At 41.0% G+C, this 20,119-nt stretch overlaps 1 protein-coding gene across 8 annotated transcripts in view; it reads right to left on the bottom strand.

Moving 5' to 3' along the window:
* Positions 1 to 20,119, bottom strand: part of DENND1A (DENN domain containing 1A) — a 501,318-nt gene that overhangs the window by 213,991 nt on the left and 267,208 nt on the right. For all 8 annotated transcript variants that reach the window (XM_035015834.1, XM_035015837.1, XM_035015835.1 and 5 more), the window contains one exon: positions 4,329 to 4,429. In XM_035015834.1, the coding sequence (XP_034871725.1) occupies positions 4,329 to 4,429 (101 nt within the window). The remainder of the gene's footprint in view (positions 1 to 4,328; positions 4,430 to 20,119) is intronic.

Below are 20,119 nucleotides of genomic sequence, written 5' to 3'. Positions count from 1 at the left end.
TTTCTTTTCTTTTCATTCTTATGCCACAGCTGCAAATGAAAACAACCATACAATAACTCAAGTTAAATAAAAAAAAAAAAAATCAAAATAAAAACAATCCGAGGGGTAAAAAGAAAAGATGAATTACAAAGTTTTCCCCTGAGCTCACAAAGCAGTAGAAGTAAGAATGTTTGATGTGAGTTAAACCTTCTGGAAACCAAAATCCATGTCCTATGTTTATAATAACCATGATAAGAGCAACCACCATTTACTAAATGGCCCCTGTGTGCCACTTGATGACCAATCTCTCTAATTCTAAAGCCACTCTTCAAAGTAGATGAATTAAACCCACTTTACAGAAAAAGATACAGCAAGTCAAAGAGATAAAATAGATTTTTAATGGTTACACAGCTAATAAGAGATGAAACGGAGATCTGAATCCAGGTCTGTCTGAATCCAAAGCCCAGGCACTTTCTCTACCATCCTCTCCAAAAATGGGAAGGGATTTGAAAAATTTAATTTGGGAAATATTTAGGGCAGACCATTTGTACTAAACGGATTTATTCAGATAATTAAAATCTGTGATTATAACTCTAATTAAAGTTAACTCAGATAATTGGCTGCTGTAATGTGCAATTAGAGTCTTCCACATAATTGTGGGGTTTTCGGCATCATACTTTCCATTTATTCACTGCGGCCCAGAGCTTTGCTCTACTGATCTCTGTTCTACCCAAGGCTGTATTATAGCTCTTGGGGTCTCTGGGCCCAAGGACCATGACTTGTGATACCAAAAGCAGGATCTGGACTCAGCCCCATTTAACATGTCTTTGTCCAGAAGCCAATGAACACCTCATCTTCAAGTGCAATGTAAAAAGCTCTCACAGCCTACACTGTTGTCCTGAAAACCCCTAGCAGCATGTACCTGAAGAAAAACTGGCAGCAGTGGTCCTCATGTGTTAATTACACTTTCGAAGTCTATTATGCATAGAAAGGGCACCTGCTGGCAGTGAAAATGACTAGAATCTGCCCTTCCTGTGCAGTGAGTAAATTGAGAGTTCATTTCTACAGGAGATAATAGTTTTCAGATTCCATTTCGTGTATCCCCTGCATGGGGACGTACTTAACATTTAAATCATCTGCAGAGGAACAAACCTCCTTCAAATTTACATATTTCAAGCTCCTAGCACTTTACTTAAAATGCTAGTTATCCCTGCTGGCTCTTACCACCAAGGATTAAACTCAACAGTGGTGAAAGTCACCGAGCACTATAGAATAAAGTTATTAGCATTGACTCAAATTTCATGACATTTGTAGTTTCTGACCAAAGCAGTCGGTAGCAGGCTGAAGGTGATCAAATCAAGCCTTGAATGGGAGATCTGTTTTTTCTCTTGGGGGCCTTTTATTTCCACATTCTTAACATCTTGCAGTTAATAAACAGATACCAGTCTCCACTGGCCTGTAATCATCCTTTGGTCAAACGTCAAAAAAGTTCTTTTGTGAAAACAAGAGACCAGGAGAGGGACTGCTATATCGTTTACACAGAAACCTCCAAGATGGAGCCTAATCACAAAACCCACTCAGGCTCTGAAAAATGCAAGTCTTAGCTTCTCTTGGAGTGGAAGCTGGGGTTCACAAGGGCTTAGCAGCCTTCACTCTCGGGTCTTCCCTTCTAAGGTAGACCCACCAGCATCATCGCTCCCAGGCAGGCAGTTCAGGAGAGGGCTGGAGTTAGAGAGGAAGTTGGAAAGAGGATCTCGGATCACCTTCCGCAGGAAAAGAACAAAACAGCCAATAAATCCTTTAAGCAAACAAGAAAGGAGGGCTGGAAAGAACAACTGGCTAGAATAAATACTGATTTTTTTTAAAGTGAAACTTTTCAAGTATAGAAACCATACTTTTTCGTTGTAGAAACAGAATAGCGTAGAACAAAATAAAATAAAAATCACACTGAGTTCCTCTCCCTCCTCCCCATCACAAACCCCTGCTAACACTGTGGTGTGTTTCCTCTTAGATCTCTGCCTTTGTGTATGTGTGTATATACATATATACATACACACACATCCATATACATACATCTACATATGTATACACACATTTTTGTGTTTCATAGACACACGTTTGTTTTTATAAAAACGGAATCATTCAATACATGGTATCTATATTGGAACAAGTTACTAAACTTCTTGGGGCCTTGGTTTCCCGATTTGTGAAATGGAGCTAATGATACCCGCCTCCCAGGGTTGCTAGAGGAATTAAGTGAGATCACAGACTGGGGCATAGGAGATGTTCACCTCTGGCAGCTATTGTTACCACTGTAACTGACAAAACCTTTCTCTCTGCACAGTTCTGGGAATGTAAGCTGCTAGTTTTAAGCTAGCTGACAATTTAGCAACCAAAGCTTTTGAAATAATAGAAAAATAAAGTCGTACTATTTGGGAGGCAGAGAAACTACAATGACGCTGCCAGGTCCTACCAATACCTGCACACAGAAGCCCATCTGTGCTCCCACCTGAAGCGCAGCATCAAAACACACAGGTAAGTCTTTTCCAGGGAGAACTCTAAGGTTTCCTCTTAAAGCACATGTCTGAGGTGAGGTGTGCGGGGCGGGTGTCTCTCCATGGAGGGATCAGAGACGTGCACAGGGAAGGGACCTGTGTGTGTGCGTGTGTGTATGTGTGAGAGAGAGAGAGTATGGGGGCCACATGTCTGTGTGGGGGTAGGTGTCTATGAGAGTGTTCTATGTTGGGGCTGGCAGCAGGCTTCCATGTGCTAAGGGGATTGGGAATCACTGTGTGAGTCTGTCTTAGGAACATATGTCCCCTTTCTACCTTTTCCGTCTATGCCTCTCACTATCCTCCTCCACCTTTGTCTGTCCTCTTTCCCCCTCCCACTCCCCTATCTCTTTCTTCCTGAGTGTCAGTGTCCTCCTCCGCCCAGCCCCCCAGTCTTTCATTCAAACAACAACAAACACTACTGGATAGCAAACATGGTCCTCTCCTTTGAGACACATGGCAGTATGGAAAAAACCAAGATAGTTGGTTTAGAAGCTCAAAAGGAAGTAGCAAGTCTAAGCAGAGGAATAGTCCCTTAATTTCATAGGAAGTGGGAGAAAGGCACAAATAAAAACAGCCACCTTGATAAGAAAGATACATAATTGAGAGAGAAATGAGCCGATTCACTTAGTGCTATGCACTGGAGAGGGCCACTGATTTTTACCTGATGGCCCTGAGCTATATCTTGGTTGTACACAGGGCTTCTTGGGATGAGAGTGAGCCCAACACATTCAAATCAGGAGTACTGCAGAATACCCTTAAGCTCCCAGGACAATCTGGCTACTTCAGCGAACCATCTCCAGTGACAGGATTGCAAAATGGGCTGGAAGAACCCAGCAAAGATTATGACTGACCTGATGGTAAATGTCCTAAAATCATCTGTTTTTAAGTGACAGGGCTGTGACCCCTCAGTGGGTCCCTTTCTCCTGAAGCTCTTAATTTCTGGCAGGCAGTACCTTTACCCACATACATACAGTGCTCCCTTATCAACGTCTGCTGACTTGAACTGTCTGCAGACAATGTCTTTAATCACATTATGCTACAGAAAGAAATTATTCAGAAAGAAAACAGATCCAAATCCGTTACACAGACAGTCTTTCTTGGTAATCTATCGAGGACAGACAGTGACGATATATCTGCGGAAACATTTACTGAGCCCTTACCATGAGCCAGCTTTTCTACACCGTGTCCCTTCATCTCCTGTATCATTTAGCTTTATATATTACATATGGAACAACTTCATTTGCAGATGAGGAAACAAAGTCTTAAGCCAAGGGACCTGCCCAAGGTGGTAGAGCCTGCCTGCTTTCCTTCCACTAAAATACACTTCCCTGAACAGTGAAACTCCCACCAAAAAACTGCAGGGGGTTTTGAAGTCTGGCTTGTGCGCCCAGACAACAGCTGAAAACGAGTCCTACAGAATGTGCCAGGGTATGGCTGAAACTTGAAGACCTCGGGGACCCCAACTGTTCTCACCAGGCTCCAACCCATCTTGGGGGAAAAAGAAAAAAAAAAAAAAAAAATCACACCACTCCTTGGTGCTTTGGTCTCTCCAAAGTGAGAGATGGGAAAAGATCCACAGCCTTGAATTCTGCAGAACGCAGTGGCATAGCCGAAAGCCATTTGGAAACAAAAGGGCCATGCAATCACCTGGTCTAAAATGCACGTCGTTTTGAAGTTAATAGTTTCAGTTTAATCACCAGTTGCATTACAAGGGACGGCCCTAACATCCTCGTCAGGTGCTGGAGAAGGAGAAGCAGGGGACGGGGTGAGCAGCGGGGTGAGCAGCAGCCTTACCAGCAGTAGTCCAGCAGATGCGGAGGCAGGACGGGGATATACACGTGCTGCCAGAACATGGGGTACAGCATGGCGGCGGCCCCGTGGATGCAGGCGGTCAACTGTAATACAAGCAAACCAAAACTTCAGAGCTAAGAAATCCACATGCGGAGACGCTGTTGTTGGAGGTGAGCAATAAAATTCAATACCTACTTCTCGACATTTTTAGAAATATGAGTTAACTCAACCACTCTAATTCAAATTTAGTAAGAGCTTGCTTTTCCTAAGAAATCTTCCTCCCCACCCTGATTATGAAGCTAATGCACAAAGACGGTAACAAGTTTAGAAAATGGAAAAAGGGGCAAAATAAAATAAAAGCCTTCTACCATCTGAAGATAACTTGACATTTTGGGGAATTACCAACAAAGCACTTTTATTCCCCTTTCTAAAAAAATTAGGATTACTGTAAATACAGTGCTCATTTGCCTTCTTTTAAAGTTTACGTTTATTTGCTGGCATTTTCCCACATCCTTAAATATTCCTAGAAGACGTATCTTTTAATGACACTCAATGAATTTCCCACACTATATTTAACCACTCTCCCAACATTACAATATATAATCAGATCATGTCAATAATTTTTATACATGGTTCCTAGATGTAAGATTCAGAGACAGTAACTATAGTTTAAGTATAATAAATGTATTAATATAATAAATAATGGATGGAGGCTCTTTACCCTCCCACAGCCATGCACTAGAATGTCCTCTCCACACCTCACCAGGGCTAAGAACTGTAGTCAAGTTAGTAGCTTTGGAAGTGTATCTATTTGGATTTTATTTTTATTCCTCTGATCATGTCTAAGGCTTAACATCTTGTCATGTTTCTTGGTTGTATTTCATAGATCAATGGTCTGTTCATATTCTTAGTCCACTAGTGAGTATTAGCATTTTTTGAAAGTGATTCACAAGCAAACACTGGATATACAAAGGATACTAATTGTAATGTTTCTGAAAATAACTTATCCTTCTATAATTTCCTTTGAACTGGGCAGGGGTGGGGGGGAGAGAAGGTTTAAATAATTTCACAGACAAATCTTATCCTTCATGATGGTTTCTACTGCTGTTACACTGAGAAAGGCCTCTAAATTCTTCCCCAGCATTTAACTCTTTAATCCATCTGGAATTAATTTAGGTTTAAGGACAGAGGTGAGAATTTATTTTTTCCACATAGTTAATCAATTGCCCCAGCACTGTTTACTGACTAATCCTTCCTCTCCCTCTTCTTTTGACATGCCCCTATTTCATATTCCTTCTTTTTCTTAAGAGCTAGACACAGCCTATCAGGATCTGATATAATTTAAAAAATTAGGGACAGAGATATAATGGGATAAAATTGCTACAAAATTCAGTATAGTGAAAGAAGGAAAAAAAACCCCAACACCTTTGGAGATATGGCTATGAAGTGACAAAAGCCAACAACACATGTTTCTTTCTGCCTTTCTTCTTTAATGTTTCTTTGGTTTCTGGGAAGCCTGTTCCCATGAGGTCTTTGCTTCTTTTGGAAGCTGTTAACTGGCCTTCGCTGACAGAAGGACATTTACGTGGCGAAAGAGTGACGTGCCAAGGCCCAGTTAAAAGAATCCCAGAGGTTAGTGTAACCTGAACAGCTTTAAATTGGATATTCTGCTGATGTTTCCCAGTTGTGAAAGCTGTGTATTAAATCCACAGCCGCTACTTTCTTCCCCTTCCTTCTCCCTCCAGACGCTGTTCTTTAAATCAGGTACATGCCATGAACAGGAGCTGATCCAGTAAGCTCTCAAGAGTTGTTCCCAGCGACTCTGCCAAGGCTTGTAGGTTTAATCCATCCCTTCTCAACCCATTTCAGTAGGATTCCATATAGAGAAGGCTGTCATATTTTACATGACTCATCTCTTCAGGGTTAGAAGAGATGAAAAATCTTTGCTGGTGCTGAATTGGGAGAAAATGAACAAACTTCACTCCAACTGTACCCTGAAGTCAGGCTGAAGGGTTACCCTGGCTTTGGGCCCCAGTTCTTCCTGCCCATCCTTTAACTAGCTGTCAAAGGACTCATACTAAAGTGCAGGTCCGGTCATGTCACATCCTCCTCGGCAGTCTTTGGAGGCACGTCGGGAGCAGGCGTGTCTCCACCAGCTTCCAGTCTACCTGGAGAGAAGCATCTCCAGCCACAGCCTCTGCCGCCTTCTCCAAGTTCATCCTCTGAATAAGTCGTTTCAGACTTAAGAGTAGCTATGTACTCCTTTCCTGGATCTGTGCCCCTAGCAAACTCCTCCTCTGGGTCTCTGTGAAAGCACTACTTTCCTCACATGGCTCTTCTGGGCATAAGCCCCCATTATTAATGGCACTATTCCTGTCTGCATGCCGGTCCTCTCACTGTAAACTCCAGGAAGACCCTGCCTCTCTTCCCTTCCGTGTCCTAGTGGCACAGCATCTCTGCAAGTGAGAGCCGATACAATGTTTCTTCCATAAATAAAAAACAATTCCTACTTAAAATATATTCACAATATAAAGATAGTTAGTGGCCTGGCTTTTAGCTATTGGACCAACATTTTCCTGAGTCTCACAGAGTGGGGTATAGGACTCAAATTCCAAAACAATAATGGCAAGCTTAGACACACAAATATGCCACCTTTGGCAAGTCATGTCAATGGATTCATTCTTTCTTGTCTTTCTTTCTTTCCTTTCTTTCAATAATACGCCTATTCTGTAACTCTACAACACGTCAAATAAATAAGTAAAAGCACTTTAAAATCTCTAAGGTGCTGTACAAATATAAGATGTCCTCATCACATGAATTCATTTGTAATTCTCTTTGGAAAAGTCATTCCAAAGAATGTTCCTGGTTAAGACAGAACTTGATTATTTCCCTCTTTTTAGCTTGAATTGGTTTGAGTCAAAATCCTATTTCAAGCAATAAAGCGACAGAGATCTTATCTCCAGACAATGTTCTTTTCATGTCTCCTTTCCCTCAAAAAGACCTAAAAGCTAAATGTCAAGATTTTAAAATTACCTATCCCTCATAAAAATTGAACTTTAAAGGTGCTTGATCATCATTCTCATTGGCGGTTTTCTAAAAGCCAAATCTCTGTAATTGGAATAAAATGCATTTACCCATTTGGTTAAGAAAACAAACAGACAAACAAAAAAGAGAATTGTTTGGCTCTTTTCCAAAATGCAAAGTGGCAAAACAATATACATCATTACTTAGGAATAGTGGTGAGTCAACCATAAGAAAAGTGTTATGATTTACCTGTGCTTAATCAGAAATAATATTATATCCCATAAATTATCATTAGCCACTTATTTTAAAAACAACTCTAAGGCCAACTCCATTTGTAAAAATAAGGTTCCTAAAAGCCTATGCTCATTCCTTATAGAATACAAAATTTTAAAGTAATAAAAGTATACAATTTGAATTATAGTCAACAAAGGGGTATTCTGAATATTTAATTGAAGTGCAAGTTGAAGAAAATGATCCTATCAAAATCTCACTCAGTGGGAGAATAGAAAGATAGTATGTGTAAAATTTGCCCAAAGTCATTAGTCACAATGAATATTCATCAGAAGCCAATTATCAATCCCATTTAATGACACCCCAAAAGATTTTGCCCTGAAGCAGCTGAATAGTCTAAGACTCCAGACAAAACTAGACAAATTATACAGCCAACAGCCAGTCTAGCCAGGACACAGATTGTAAAGTAAACCACTGGTGGGTTTCTAGACACACTTTTAGCAAATTCTGTCCTCAATTAAAGGTGCACAAGGTCAGTTCTATCTTGGAGCTTTCTGTATGGCTCCATTAGTTTTCTTTGAGGCAAAGGGAGAGAAAGAAAGAAGGCAAAAGGGATAGGACAGGGAGAGTGATCAATGATAGAGCTGGAAAAATCACGAAGACATTATGTATGTATGTGTGTGTGTGTGTGTGTGTAGACATATTTTTTTTTTTCTTAGTTTAAGGTAGTTCTCAGATATATAATGCCTAGATAGCCACAGTCTTCGATTCTAGTTCCTTGGCTGATTCCTAATGGTAGCTCTGCAGTTTAACATGAAACAAAAGTAAGAGTCTCCCCTGAAAACAAACAAACAAATAAGAAAAAAAAACCCCAAGGAATCCCCACAGTATATGTGCCAGGTACCGTGTTAGCGGTTTAGGATACTGAAAAGTATTGTTTTAGAAGCGTGCATGTTTACATACATACACACTCATCACCATATTTCACAGATGCAGAAACAGCCTCAAAGGTGAAATAACTTGCCCAAAGCCACACAGCTCGTAAGTGACAGAACTGGGACTCACATCCAGGTCTGTCAGACTATAACGGCCACTGTGTTTCCACAATGCATAAATTAACTAAAAAGGTTTCTGACTGCCCACCCTGTGCCTGCACACCATGCTGAGGAGCCTGAACCAGGTGCGACACTGTTCCTACCAGCACGGCCAAATTACGTAGAAATAGGTTTGCCTTGCTGTTAGATGACCAAATATCTGGGGTAAAATACCAATTAACAGAAAATAATCATTTTTAAAACAAACACAGATCTGATAATTTCCTGGGGGTTAGTTATATAAACTAGGGTGTTGTATTGTCTTTAATCCACTGGAAATTCTAGACAAGGGCATAATGATTGCTGGTCAAATGGAAAGGCTTACACCCCAATCTGGCACACCTATTTCAAAGTCTGGCTTTCTGTCATGTTTCCTTTCATATACTTGCATGGAGCTGCCATTAACTCTCTTTTTGATCTGAGCAAGCCGCTTCCTCTCCTGGGTCTCAATTTCACCTACAGGAAAAACAAGAAGTTGGATTCTGTCATCTTCTGTGCCCTCTTCCAGCTTTGACAATTTCTGATCTAGAGGAATTACCATCCTTTGACGTGAAGAATGTGCCTCCCCTGCCCCAGCTCACCTTCTTCAGCTATACCAAGTATAAGTAAAACAGAGTCTGTCTCAAAGCTAGTCTTACTTTTTCAGGTCTGCAGTTACAGGGGCCCACCTGGAATTCCTGTGTTACCTTGGAACTACCACGTTTCAGCCACCGCAGCCCTAACACCTGACTATGGAGGGCACAGCCTTCCCCGGTGCTTGGCCCCCAACACTCTGGATATCTCAGAGGTAGATGATCTTAGGAGACCAGGGATGGGAGCTCCTCAAGGACAGAGACCACATTTGATTTCCCCTCCCTATCTCACTATGCTTGACACAGAGCAGGCGCTGGGCAAACGTTGGGGAATATAAGAATGCCTCCAGCTTAATACCATGAGGAATGGTAGGCAAGATGACCAGACATTTAACGAACAGTAATTGCTTAAGAGATCATAATTAGAAGCTGCACATTTCTAAAAGATATTGAGATTCCAAGTTCTAAAGGCGGACAGAGGAAAAATCAGATGGTCACAGTCATTCTTCACACCCTAGATCTCAGGATGCTGAAAGATCAGACTGACACCTGCTTCATCACAGGGTTAGTTCGAGGCAGAATTTCGATTTCCCCTCTGAAGCCAAACACCAGGAAATTGATCAAAACAAAGAGTACAGAAAGAATACCAGATTACCCGGCTTTAAAGATAGGTCATTTTTAAGTCCACTCATTTCAACCACGAATCATCCTAAGTAGAACAGTTGCAGAAAACGTTGTGTGTCTTGTAGAAGTTGTTAGCTCTCTCAGTTTGCGAACCGGATTCTTTTATTTAATTCTAAACCATGTTTGTAGTCATCAAGAAATAAACAGTACCATGATTCAAACCGTGTTGCTGACTTTGTTTTTGATTTTTATTTATTCTCAAATAGAAAACCCACTATGAGATCAACAAAAAGTTTTTTTGCAGGTACTTTATGAAAGTTAATCTACTCAACCCTTCCAAGGGTATGAGAAAAACCTTTCATTATAAACGGTTCAGCTATGATCAAATTGTGTTTACTATATTTAGTGAGGGAAGAGTTGGCTTTTTTTTAAGATTTTATTTATTTATTTGAGAGAGAGAGTGAGAGAGCACAAGAAGGGGGAGCGGGAGAGGGAGAAGCAGACTCCCTGCCGAGCAGGGAGCCCGATGTGGGACTCGATCCCGGGACTCCAGGATCATGACCTGAGCCGAAGGCAGTTGCTTAACCAACTGAGCCACCCAGGCGCCCAAGAGTTGGCTTTTAAGAAACTATCAAAGATGCTTTAACAGAAAGACAATTTATAAAGCCTTAGAAATCAAAGACCTTTGGCTGGTCTAGACAGATGCCAGACATGTGCATGGAAAGAGGGAAAAGAGCAAAGAATGTCCTGCTTTTCTTAGAAGCCAAAATGTAATGCTTCTTTAATATATATATACATATATTTTTTTGCAGGGGGTGGGGGCAATCTTTCTTCCAGTAGTTTCTCTTTGTTGGATGGAACACATCCTACCTCTTGCTTCTCCACTATCCTCTGGCAAAAGGGAAGGGGGAAAAAAATAATATCCAGCACACCAACACGGAGTCGAGCATCTAAGAGCGAGATCATCCAGTCAACAGGAAGCTTTCTCAGGAGATCACCTGCTTAATCACTTCTCTCTTTCCTTTTTTAAAAAGCGACCTACTAGGTAAAGTAAATAGAGTAAGTTATTAGCCAGGGCAACAAGCTTTTGTGCCAAGATCTGACACTGCAAAAAATCAAAGCAACTAAAACTGCCAGAGAAAAGCTCTAGCTTTCAAAACAGAGGCAGAAACGATGGTATGGCACACTATAATGTAAATAAGCCCACAGCACCAAGAGTGAGGGGAGTGAAGCCTTTTCTTTAAGATGAAAGAGAAAAAGGCAAAGTTACATTGAGATTGATAATTCATTTTTATACAGGGACAGCAAGGTGCTGTCACTACTCCATTCTGTGCCTGTGACAGACATTACTAACTGTGGAGTCAGGACACGGCCTGAGGATTCCTCTGAACACGCAACCTTGTCAATGGATCTAAGCTGGCACTGAAAAAGAAATCTATTGGCCACCTCAAGTTTCATATAAGTGGATATTAATAGATCTTTGAAAATATTTCTAAGATCATGATTTATGTTTAGCTAATTTACACTGCTGCTTTCATAAAGAATCACATTTTTTAAAAAAAAGAAAGATAGCACTGGGCGCCTGGGTGGCACAGTCGGTTAAGCGCCCAACTCTTGGCGTTGGCTCAGGTTATGGGGTCATGAGATTGAGCCCCGAGTCGGGCTCTGCGCTCAGCATGGAGTCTGCTTAAGACTCTCTCTCTCTCTTCTGCCTCACCCCCCCACCCCGCACACACACTCTAAAAAGAATCTTACCAAAAAAAAAAAAAAAAGGTAGCATAACTGAACATGGAATCATGAGTACCTATCTATCAGGTATCTGTACATAAAGAAAACAGGAAACTTCAGGTGGTAGGAGTCACTAGATTTGAAGGCATGTGGGGAAAAAAATCTTCCCTGTAGCATTTTTTCAGGCAAATCCAACCTTCGAAAATACTAGTAAACTCAGAAAGACTGAAGCTGTAATATAGCTACCACCGTGACCACTTCACTTCCTCTGCATTGACTACTGCAAGCACTGTTCCAAGTGCTTCTATATTAGTTTACTCATTTAATCTTTGTAACAGCCCTGTAAGGTAGGTAACACTACTGTCCCCACTCTACAGATGAGGAAACCAAGGTGACTACATATTTAAGGACCTTGTGCAAGGTCATAGAGCTAGTGGCAGAGCTGGGAGATGAACCTAGGGAGTCTAGCTCCGGAGTCTGCTCTTAGCTCACAGGAAACTGCCTCTGTGCTAGGATCTGTATTAATCCGACTATTACTGAAAATTCACTATGTGTACAAGCCATGCCCTCAAGCAATTTAAAATAGAGAGAGAAAGATCAAAATGCAAACAATCAACTTCAACACAAAGGCATTATGAAAGAGGTGGTACAACAGAGGTTCAAGTGTGTTAGCACATAAAGAAGGAATCATTAATTCTGCCCGGGGCAAGAATCAGGCCTGCTTCCTAGAGCGAGCGAGAGAGACATCAGAGCAGAGTCTGGACGGATGAAGACAGGAAGCTGCTAGTCCTCCTCTCCGGGAGCGTGGTCAGGTGGTAACACTGGGTCAAGTACACACAGCAACTTCTTAGGCCTCTCAGCCTCTATGCAGTCATGACCGTGGAGACTCAAACAAGAAATGACAATTTAGTCAATGACTAAGTGACTAATGAGAAGTGGGTGGATGTGGAAAACCTCATATGAGTTGCCATGACTATTCTTTGTTGCTTGGATTCATTCACCATCTACTATCACCAACGATACTAATTAAAACTTCACAACACTTCCAGGATCTCTATAGCCCTCTTTGCTTCTAAAGTCAAATCAGGTTTTACTGCCCTTTAGAGTCAACTAACCTCTGCTGACTGAGCAGTATGTGCCCAGCACTGGGTGACATGCTTCACATCTACGACCACTGAACTCTTTCAACAGGCTTAAGGTGGGTATTAATACTATCCCCATTTTTACACAAGAGGACAGAAAGATTCAGAAAAATCAAGTAATTTGCCCAAAGCCATATGATTAGGGAGGATTAAGTACACAGGTAGGAACTGAACAAAAGCATCCTGACTTGAAGTCTGGTTCTCTCTCATACAGTCCTGCTATCCTTTTTCTTGGGAAAAGATCACCAGCATGGTTGGCTGAATCATCTAGCTAGCAGACTACATAGCCATCAAGATAGTAAAAGAGAAAAAATGTGAGTTTGCATAAGATCTGTACCAACCTAACAGCACAGTCTAATCTCACATCACACTATGGCTCACCAAAGTGACCACACTTTCAGCCTACAGAAACCACAGGAAATTGTGAGTCCTTACTCTTGCTGACTTAGCACCTAGTAGGTGCTCAAATTTCTTTAATAAAATCCACATGACATTTGCCAACATGGGTGCCATTTAGGGCTTTTCAAGCATATTAAGATATCGGTGACTTGAATATTACCCGTTAGTGCTTTTTGGTAGAGATTTGATTCTTAAGAGTCATATAAAAGTAAGCTATAATCAGTCCTTTAACCTAAAGAATATACTATTTCACAAACTGACCACACCACTAAAATAATAAATAAGATTCTCGGCCATGTTCTCAATGCAATGGCTAAAAAGAACTCTCACCTCTCTCTCCTTATACACATGCACCCTAAATTACAATGGTGGACTGCATCAGCAACCAACATTATTGACAGCTTACACAGATCATACTTAGCTCTGTCTGATCCTAGACTAGTCAGTGTCAAAATCAAAGCTCTCCTAAAGAGAAACATGGAAACAAAGAATTGTGCTAGCCTGTAGTCATGTCTTCTAAACAAACTTAATCAGGCTCCATTATGTAGTCTCAAAATGAAAATTAGTCTAATGATGCAAAATAACAGTAATCAAAAAATAAATATTGTTTTTGTCTTATTAGAGAACGGTCTATTCACTGTTTCTGAATCTGGCTGTATATCAATCATTTAAGGAACCTTAAAAAAATAGACTTCTTGTGGTTTCATGCTAGACCTTTTGAACCAGAATGTCTGGAGGTGGTACTCCCAAACCTGGATTTTTAACGAGTTCTCTGGGTCATTCTAACACAAATAACCCATGGATCAGTGTTTGGGGATCACCAGCAATCTGAATCCTGTGTCTAGCCCAAGGCGGGTACTTAATGCTCACTGAAGCAATGGGAGCAGAAGCAGGAGAGGAAGAGCAAGAACTAGTTAGGGATACCTTGGCTGGCTGAAATCACAGCAATTTTTAAAGTATCACTAATTAAACTGTTGATGCTCTCTATATTACAAAGCCTCTATAACATCTCAAGGTTCTTCATTCTAGATATAGTTCAACACAAACGGGAGAAAACTAACTCACACATAATTAAATGAAGAACATAGTTCAAAAAGCAGTTAACTGTATTTACATTTCAAAACCAGAGAAAAACCACATAAATAAAACCTACCAATCTTTTCTCCTACTTCCTGCCGATGGAAGTTCCTTTCATTTCTTTCTAAGTTTTTAATATTCTCTGAGCCACAATAAAATTTTATGTGATGAAGATTAGAGAGGCTACGCTATTTGAAAGCTTGGCTGCAGAGTCTGTATTTCACGCCCCTTTACTACATTTTGTTAAGGATTTCCCTCTTCACCGAGAGGATTAGTTTTCTTCTCACTTCTTTGAATACTCTTCTTAGGTTGTTAGTGTGAACTAGGTTAATCTCTCTTTTTTAACATATAAAAGATGAACAAACAAAATGTTCGATTTATTTTATTTTTTAAATAGAACACTAAATTTAGTCTTAGAATTCTCTGTTTGGTAAGTTTCCAGTTACAAGGTCTTGGCTTCCCTTGAGCACAGTTTGAAACAAAATAATGCAGTTTGTTCCTACGGCTGGAACATGCAGAGTGGAGTGTGCAGGCAAAGAGGCCCTGGCTCTGGTCCAGTATTTCCAACCTTCTTAAACTGCCACTCTCATCTCTGCTTCGAGAGATCGGCAGATAAGCAAACGGGATTAGTTATTTCCAGTCCAGAAGAGCTAGGAAAGCTTGACACACGTCATTCGGGTGCACATCCCATGATACAGGTTGGCATAGGCATGAACGGGTGGAGTTCATCAGGAAAGAAGTGAAAACGAAGCCAGATCTGAAAACCCTCATAGTGCACAACCTGGCCCTTCTTAGGTGACAAGACCAGGTGGTGCCGAGATAATGGAGGCTGTTAGGGGGAGTGGGTGGGACAGGCCTGAGGTGAGGTTGGGAGGGCACCCATCCCCACCCCTTCACCCCTACACTAAGTATCACCCACGTTCTCTGGGACTAATACTTAGGAAGAAACCGACAGGGAGAAAAATCGGTTGGGTTTTTTTCTTCCCTAAATGAGGTACTATCAGAAAAGTCACAGTTCTTTTCATAGTTATAGGTACATCATCAAAAATTAGGTGTGGAAGCTCAATTAATCAGGTAGTGGTCTTGCCACTAAACTGTGCTTCCTTCCTCAGAACATGTTTTTAAAAAGCATCCGCTGAATAAAACAAATATACATTCCTTTGGAAAGTAAATATGCCTTTGTCATCATTTACTGGGTATTCTCAGTTTACAAAACTTCTTATACTACCCCTAAATTATAGAAGGAGCGATTAGGGCCAAGATGCCCAGGGGCTGGAAGGAACTGCAGCACAGGAGCCCAGAAGCAACAATGAGTTGCGGAAGATATGCCCCAGGGACCCACTAAGGCTGTGTTCATGGCAGGGGAACGGCAGGGGTAAGGCTCGTATAGGGGCGCATCTAACCACCTGCAGAGAGAGTGGGCTGAATCTGAGCAGTGCTCATGGAAACAGGGCTTTGCCTAATAGGGTGAGCGTGTCAGTGAGAAATTCACATACCGGCCTTCTGTTTCCCTGGTGCCAAGTGGTGCCAGGCACAGAGTAAGTGCTCACGAAATCCAAAATAAAAAGCTTTGAATGTGCATTCAAAGGCAATGGGTTTTAATCCCATCTTAGACAAGGCACTTCAACTCTTCCAGTGCCAAACATTTTCATCTACAACAGGACAAGAAAACCAACTAGCTCCTAGGGTTGCTCCAAGTACTAATGAACACCTACAGGTATGATTAGCACAATGCCGGGCCCATAGTAAGTAGTTCAAAAAGGTTACCTTAAAAGAATTTTGACAGGGTGTGAGGGAGAACTGGGGATCTTCCGTATAAAATACAGGCTATGAATCGAAACATAGGGCATTCCACATACTTAGTCCACGGATGCGGTCAACATGCCTCTTTGGCAAGTCTTGGAACTATTTACAGGCTACACAAGAAGTTCCTCTAATTACTATACAATCAGGACTGATTTTTTTTACCCAAACCAGTATTACTCAGCTCCATCAGCCACCTTATCCTCTAGGCTTGGCTCAGACTATCTTTGTGGTTCTCCAGGAGAATTCTCAAATTCCCTCAGTGGGATGGATATTCTTAACAATGTACCTCTGGCTCCTTAGACAGTTCCCATGCAAGCATTCTGACAATAGTTTGAGGTGACACCCAATACGCAGAACTTGATCCCCAAGGCAAGCACTTTGAAGGGGCTATGCTTCATCTCTATGTGTAATTCTCCCAGTTGTTTCTTCCTAAAGACACACAGTATCACAAGGACCCATCTGCATGTCTGTCTCTCCCATCTAGGACATGGCCTTGGTCAGCTTACTCCATCTCTCTGAGTAGATAAGCCATTCTGCAAAATGGGAATAATATTGAGCTTCCAGGACTGCTGTTGAAATTACATGATATCACCTCCATAAAGGTCTTCTTTTAGACCTACCTGCTATCCATCAGAGTTACCAAAAAGCAACATGAGTTAAACTCAGATATAAAAACCTGGAAGAAAAATGGGGCTTTTGGGCTAGAAGAGATCACAGTGAAGTATTTACATTAGAAGAACATGATTTAGTTAAGCCTTCCCTATTTATCATTTATAAAGGAAAAACAATCAATACACATTAACTGAGCAGAGAGAACAAAAACTCACATTTTTCTTATACAGAATATCATATTATTGACCCAGAAAGCCTGAAATGAGTATTACCTGACTCTGAACTAAACATTGCTGGGCTTGTTTCTATTGACACAGTCATCTTTATAGAAAATGGCACTCTGGAGTGTTTGACAGCTTTTATCTTTCAGATGCTTGACAGTCCTGAGGAGCATCAAGCCTACATCTTACCAAAGAAAATTGAGAAAAATGGGGTTTGCCAAAGTATGATAGGCCACATCTGGGTTCGTCAAGAGAGGGTCATCAGAAACGTCAGGCTATTAAAATAACCTTTGCGTTCTGCCACTCATTGAAAAGATAATAAAAAGCCACTGTTGAGGAAATAAAAGGCAACAATTAGAAAACTTTCAATTCTGAAATTGGAGAAGTCCAAAGGCTTAGATAAAACTGATGTCTGCTCAGCTACTTTATCCCCATAGAAATTACATATCGGGATGCTGATCACATGTGAGATATAAGGAGATTACCCCCTCTCCCTGAAAAGGTTTCTACCATCAATCAGTAAATTTCAGAACACAGTTAAAAATCAACTGTTTGTTAAAAAAAGTTTAAGTCAAAGTGATACATGTTTATAGCCTTAAAAACAAGACAAAAAAGTACAAAAGGCTTATACTGAAAAGCAGCTGTCCTTAACCTTAATTCACAGTAATCACATTCGACACAGTATTTATCTTTTTTTTTTTTTTAAGATTTTATTTATTCATTTGAGACACAGAGATACAGAGAGAGAGAGCATGAGCAGGGAGAGAGGCAGAGGGAGAAGGAGAAGCAGGTTCCCCGCCGAGCCAGGAGCCCGATGTGGGGCTCGATCCCAGGACCCTGGGATCATGACCTGAGCCGAAGGCAGATACTTAACCATCTGAGCCACCCAGGTGCCCCTATCTCCTTATTTCTAAACAATTTCTTGATTTAAAATTTTAAACAATATCTGACTTCCCATTACAGATGTTAGTAACTTATTACACACACACACACATACACACATTATATATATATACATGCGCATGCCAGACTATTCTAAGAGTTTTGTAAGTACTAACTCATTTTAATTTTACTTGATATGAGGTCATTGGTGACCTGAACAAAAGCTGTTTCAGTGGAGAGGACGGGGCTAAATCCTGATAGAAGACTGGGGAGAGGGGAGGAAAGGAATTAGAAATAACTCTCAAGACATCTTGTTCTAAAAGGGAGAATTAAAATGGGATAAAGGGGGTGTGGAAGTTTTGTTTTTAAGTGTGGGAGATATTATACCATGTAAGCAAGCTCGTAAGAATGGCCAGTAGAGAAGAAAACAGTGATGCAGCACAGAGAAGCTCAAGGCTGGAGGAATTCCCTGATGGGTCGCAAGAAGGCATTCTTTGAGCATCTATCTAAAACCGCAATGCCTGCCACCTCACCCTCCCCATTCGGTCTCCTTCCTTATATCAACACTCCTTAGTACCCATCATTAGCTACTGTGCTATGTATTTAACTTACCTAGTTTGCTGAAGGTCTACCTCCTAGAATTAGAACGTAAGCTTCGGGAGGACAGGGATTTTTGCCGATTTTGTTCACGGTTGTATCCCCAGTGCCTAAGATAGTGCCATGAAAAATACCGGTTGAATGAAGTCAGGTGGATAAGCAGAGCGGAGGAATGGAGACCTCGGGAGGTCGACAGGTATGGAAGGGGCTCATGCCACTCTCCTCTGAGGGCTTCCACTAGGTAGGTACGGAATTTCAGGTGAAACATCATTTCCCCCTAGAAGTTCAAGATGCTGTTTCACCGTCTTCTGGTTTCGAGAACTGCCGGTGCCAAATCTCGTGCAATTTCAATTCTTAACCTTTGTACAAGAATTGCTTTGTCTCTATACCTTTGTTGTAAACTTTCACAATGAAGGGGCCTGGTACCTTCTTTTTTTAACTTGTCAGAAATTTTGAAATATATATACATATAAAAGTATGTGTATTATATAATCAAATATTAAGAGAAAAAAACTTAAGCATCCCAAACCCAGCACCCTAACTTCATGGTTGGCAAACTACAGCCTTAACGCCAAGTCTGGTCTGCCTATTTGTGTAAATAGAGTTTTGTTGGAACACAGCCACACCCACTAGTTTACGGATTGTAAACTGTAAGGTTGCAGTCCAGTAATTATAAGACCGTTTGGCTTATAAAGCCGTATTTACTACTGGACCCTTTACAGAGTAGTCTGCTGATTCCCTAACCAACCTCAAGACAGAAAACAATATTTCTGATGTCCCTTATATGCCTCTTTCCAACTCTACTGTTTTCACTCCCTCTGAGGAAACTACCACCTGAATTTTGTGTTAATCATTCCTTTTCATCCCCCGTGCAGTTTGTATGTATCCCTAAATAATACACCACTTAATTTTTCTTACTTGAATTTTATGTGAATGAAATCATACTGTACATTCTTCTGTAGCTTCTTTCATCAGAAACCTAATCATGGGGCGCCTGGGTGGCTCAGTTGGTTAAGCAACTGCCTTCGGCTCAGGTCATGATCCTGGAGTCCCTGGATCGAGTCCCGCATCGGGCTCCCTGCTCAGCAGGGAGCCTGCTTCTGCCTCTGACCCTCCCCCCTCTCATGTGCTCTCTCTCTCTCTCATTCTCTCTGTCTCAAATAAATAAATAAAATCTTTAAAAAATAAAAAAAGAAACCTAATCATGTTGGTGGCTTAGTTCTTTTTCCCTGATATAGTACTCCATTGGATGACTATACCATAATTTAGGGGTTCTCTGTTGGTAGTCATGCGGCTCTTTCCAGGTTTAAAAGACAAAAGCAAAAAAACCAATGCTGCTATGAACATGCTTGTACATATATCCCTCTACAAATGACCAGTGAGTGTGTGTAGGTACGTGTATGTGCACACACAAGCAGGCACGCACACACAGTTCTACCTAGGGATGGGACTGCTGAGTTTTGAGTGTATGCAAACAGTTTTGTGCCAAATACTTTTCAGCCTAGTACATGAATTCTCCAGTACAATTTCAATATAACACTTGACTTTATCAGATATCAAATTTTTACAAACCTAGTGTTTTAATCATTGTAGTTTTAATTTGCTTGTCTAGGATTACTAATGTAGTTGAGCATCTTTCCACATTATTATTAGCCATTTGTGTTTCTTCTGTCAAATGCCTATTTGTGCTTTTGGCCAATGTTTCTATTGATAGATTTGTCTTCTTTTTTTTTTTTTTTTTTTAAAGATTTTATTTATTTATTTGACAGAGAGAGACACAGCGAG

Source organism: Mirounga leonina, unplaced genomic scaffold (assembly GCF_011800145.1).
Source record: "Mirounga leonina isolate KUSES-001 unplaced genomic scaffold, KU_Mleo_1.0 Mir_170, whole genome shotgun sequence".
Taxonomy (NCBI): domain Eukaryota; kingdom Metazoa; phylum Chordata; class Mammalia; order Carnivora; family Phocidae; genus Mirounga; species Mirounga leonina.
This window is presented reverse-complemented; position numbering and strand designations above follow the sequence as displayed.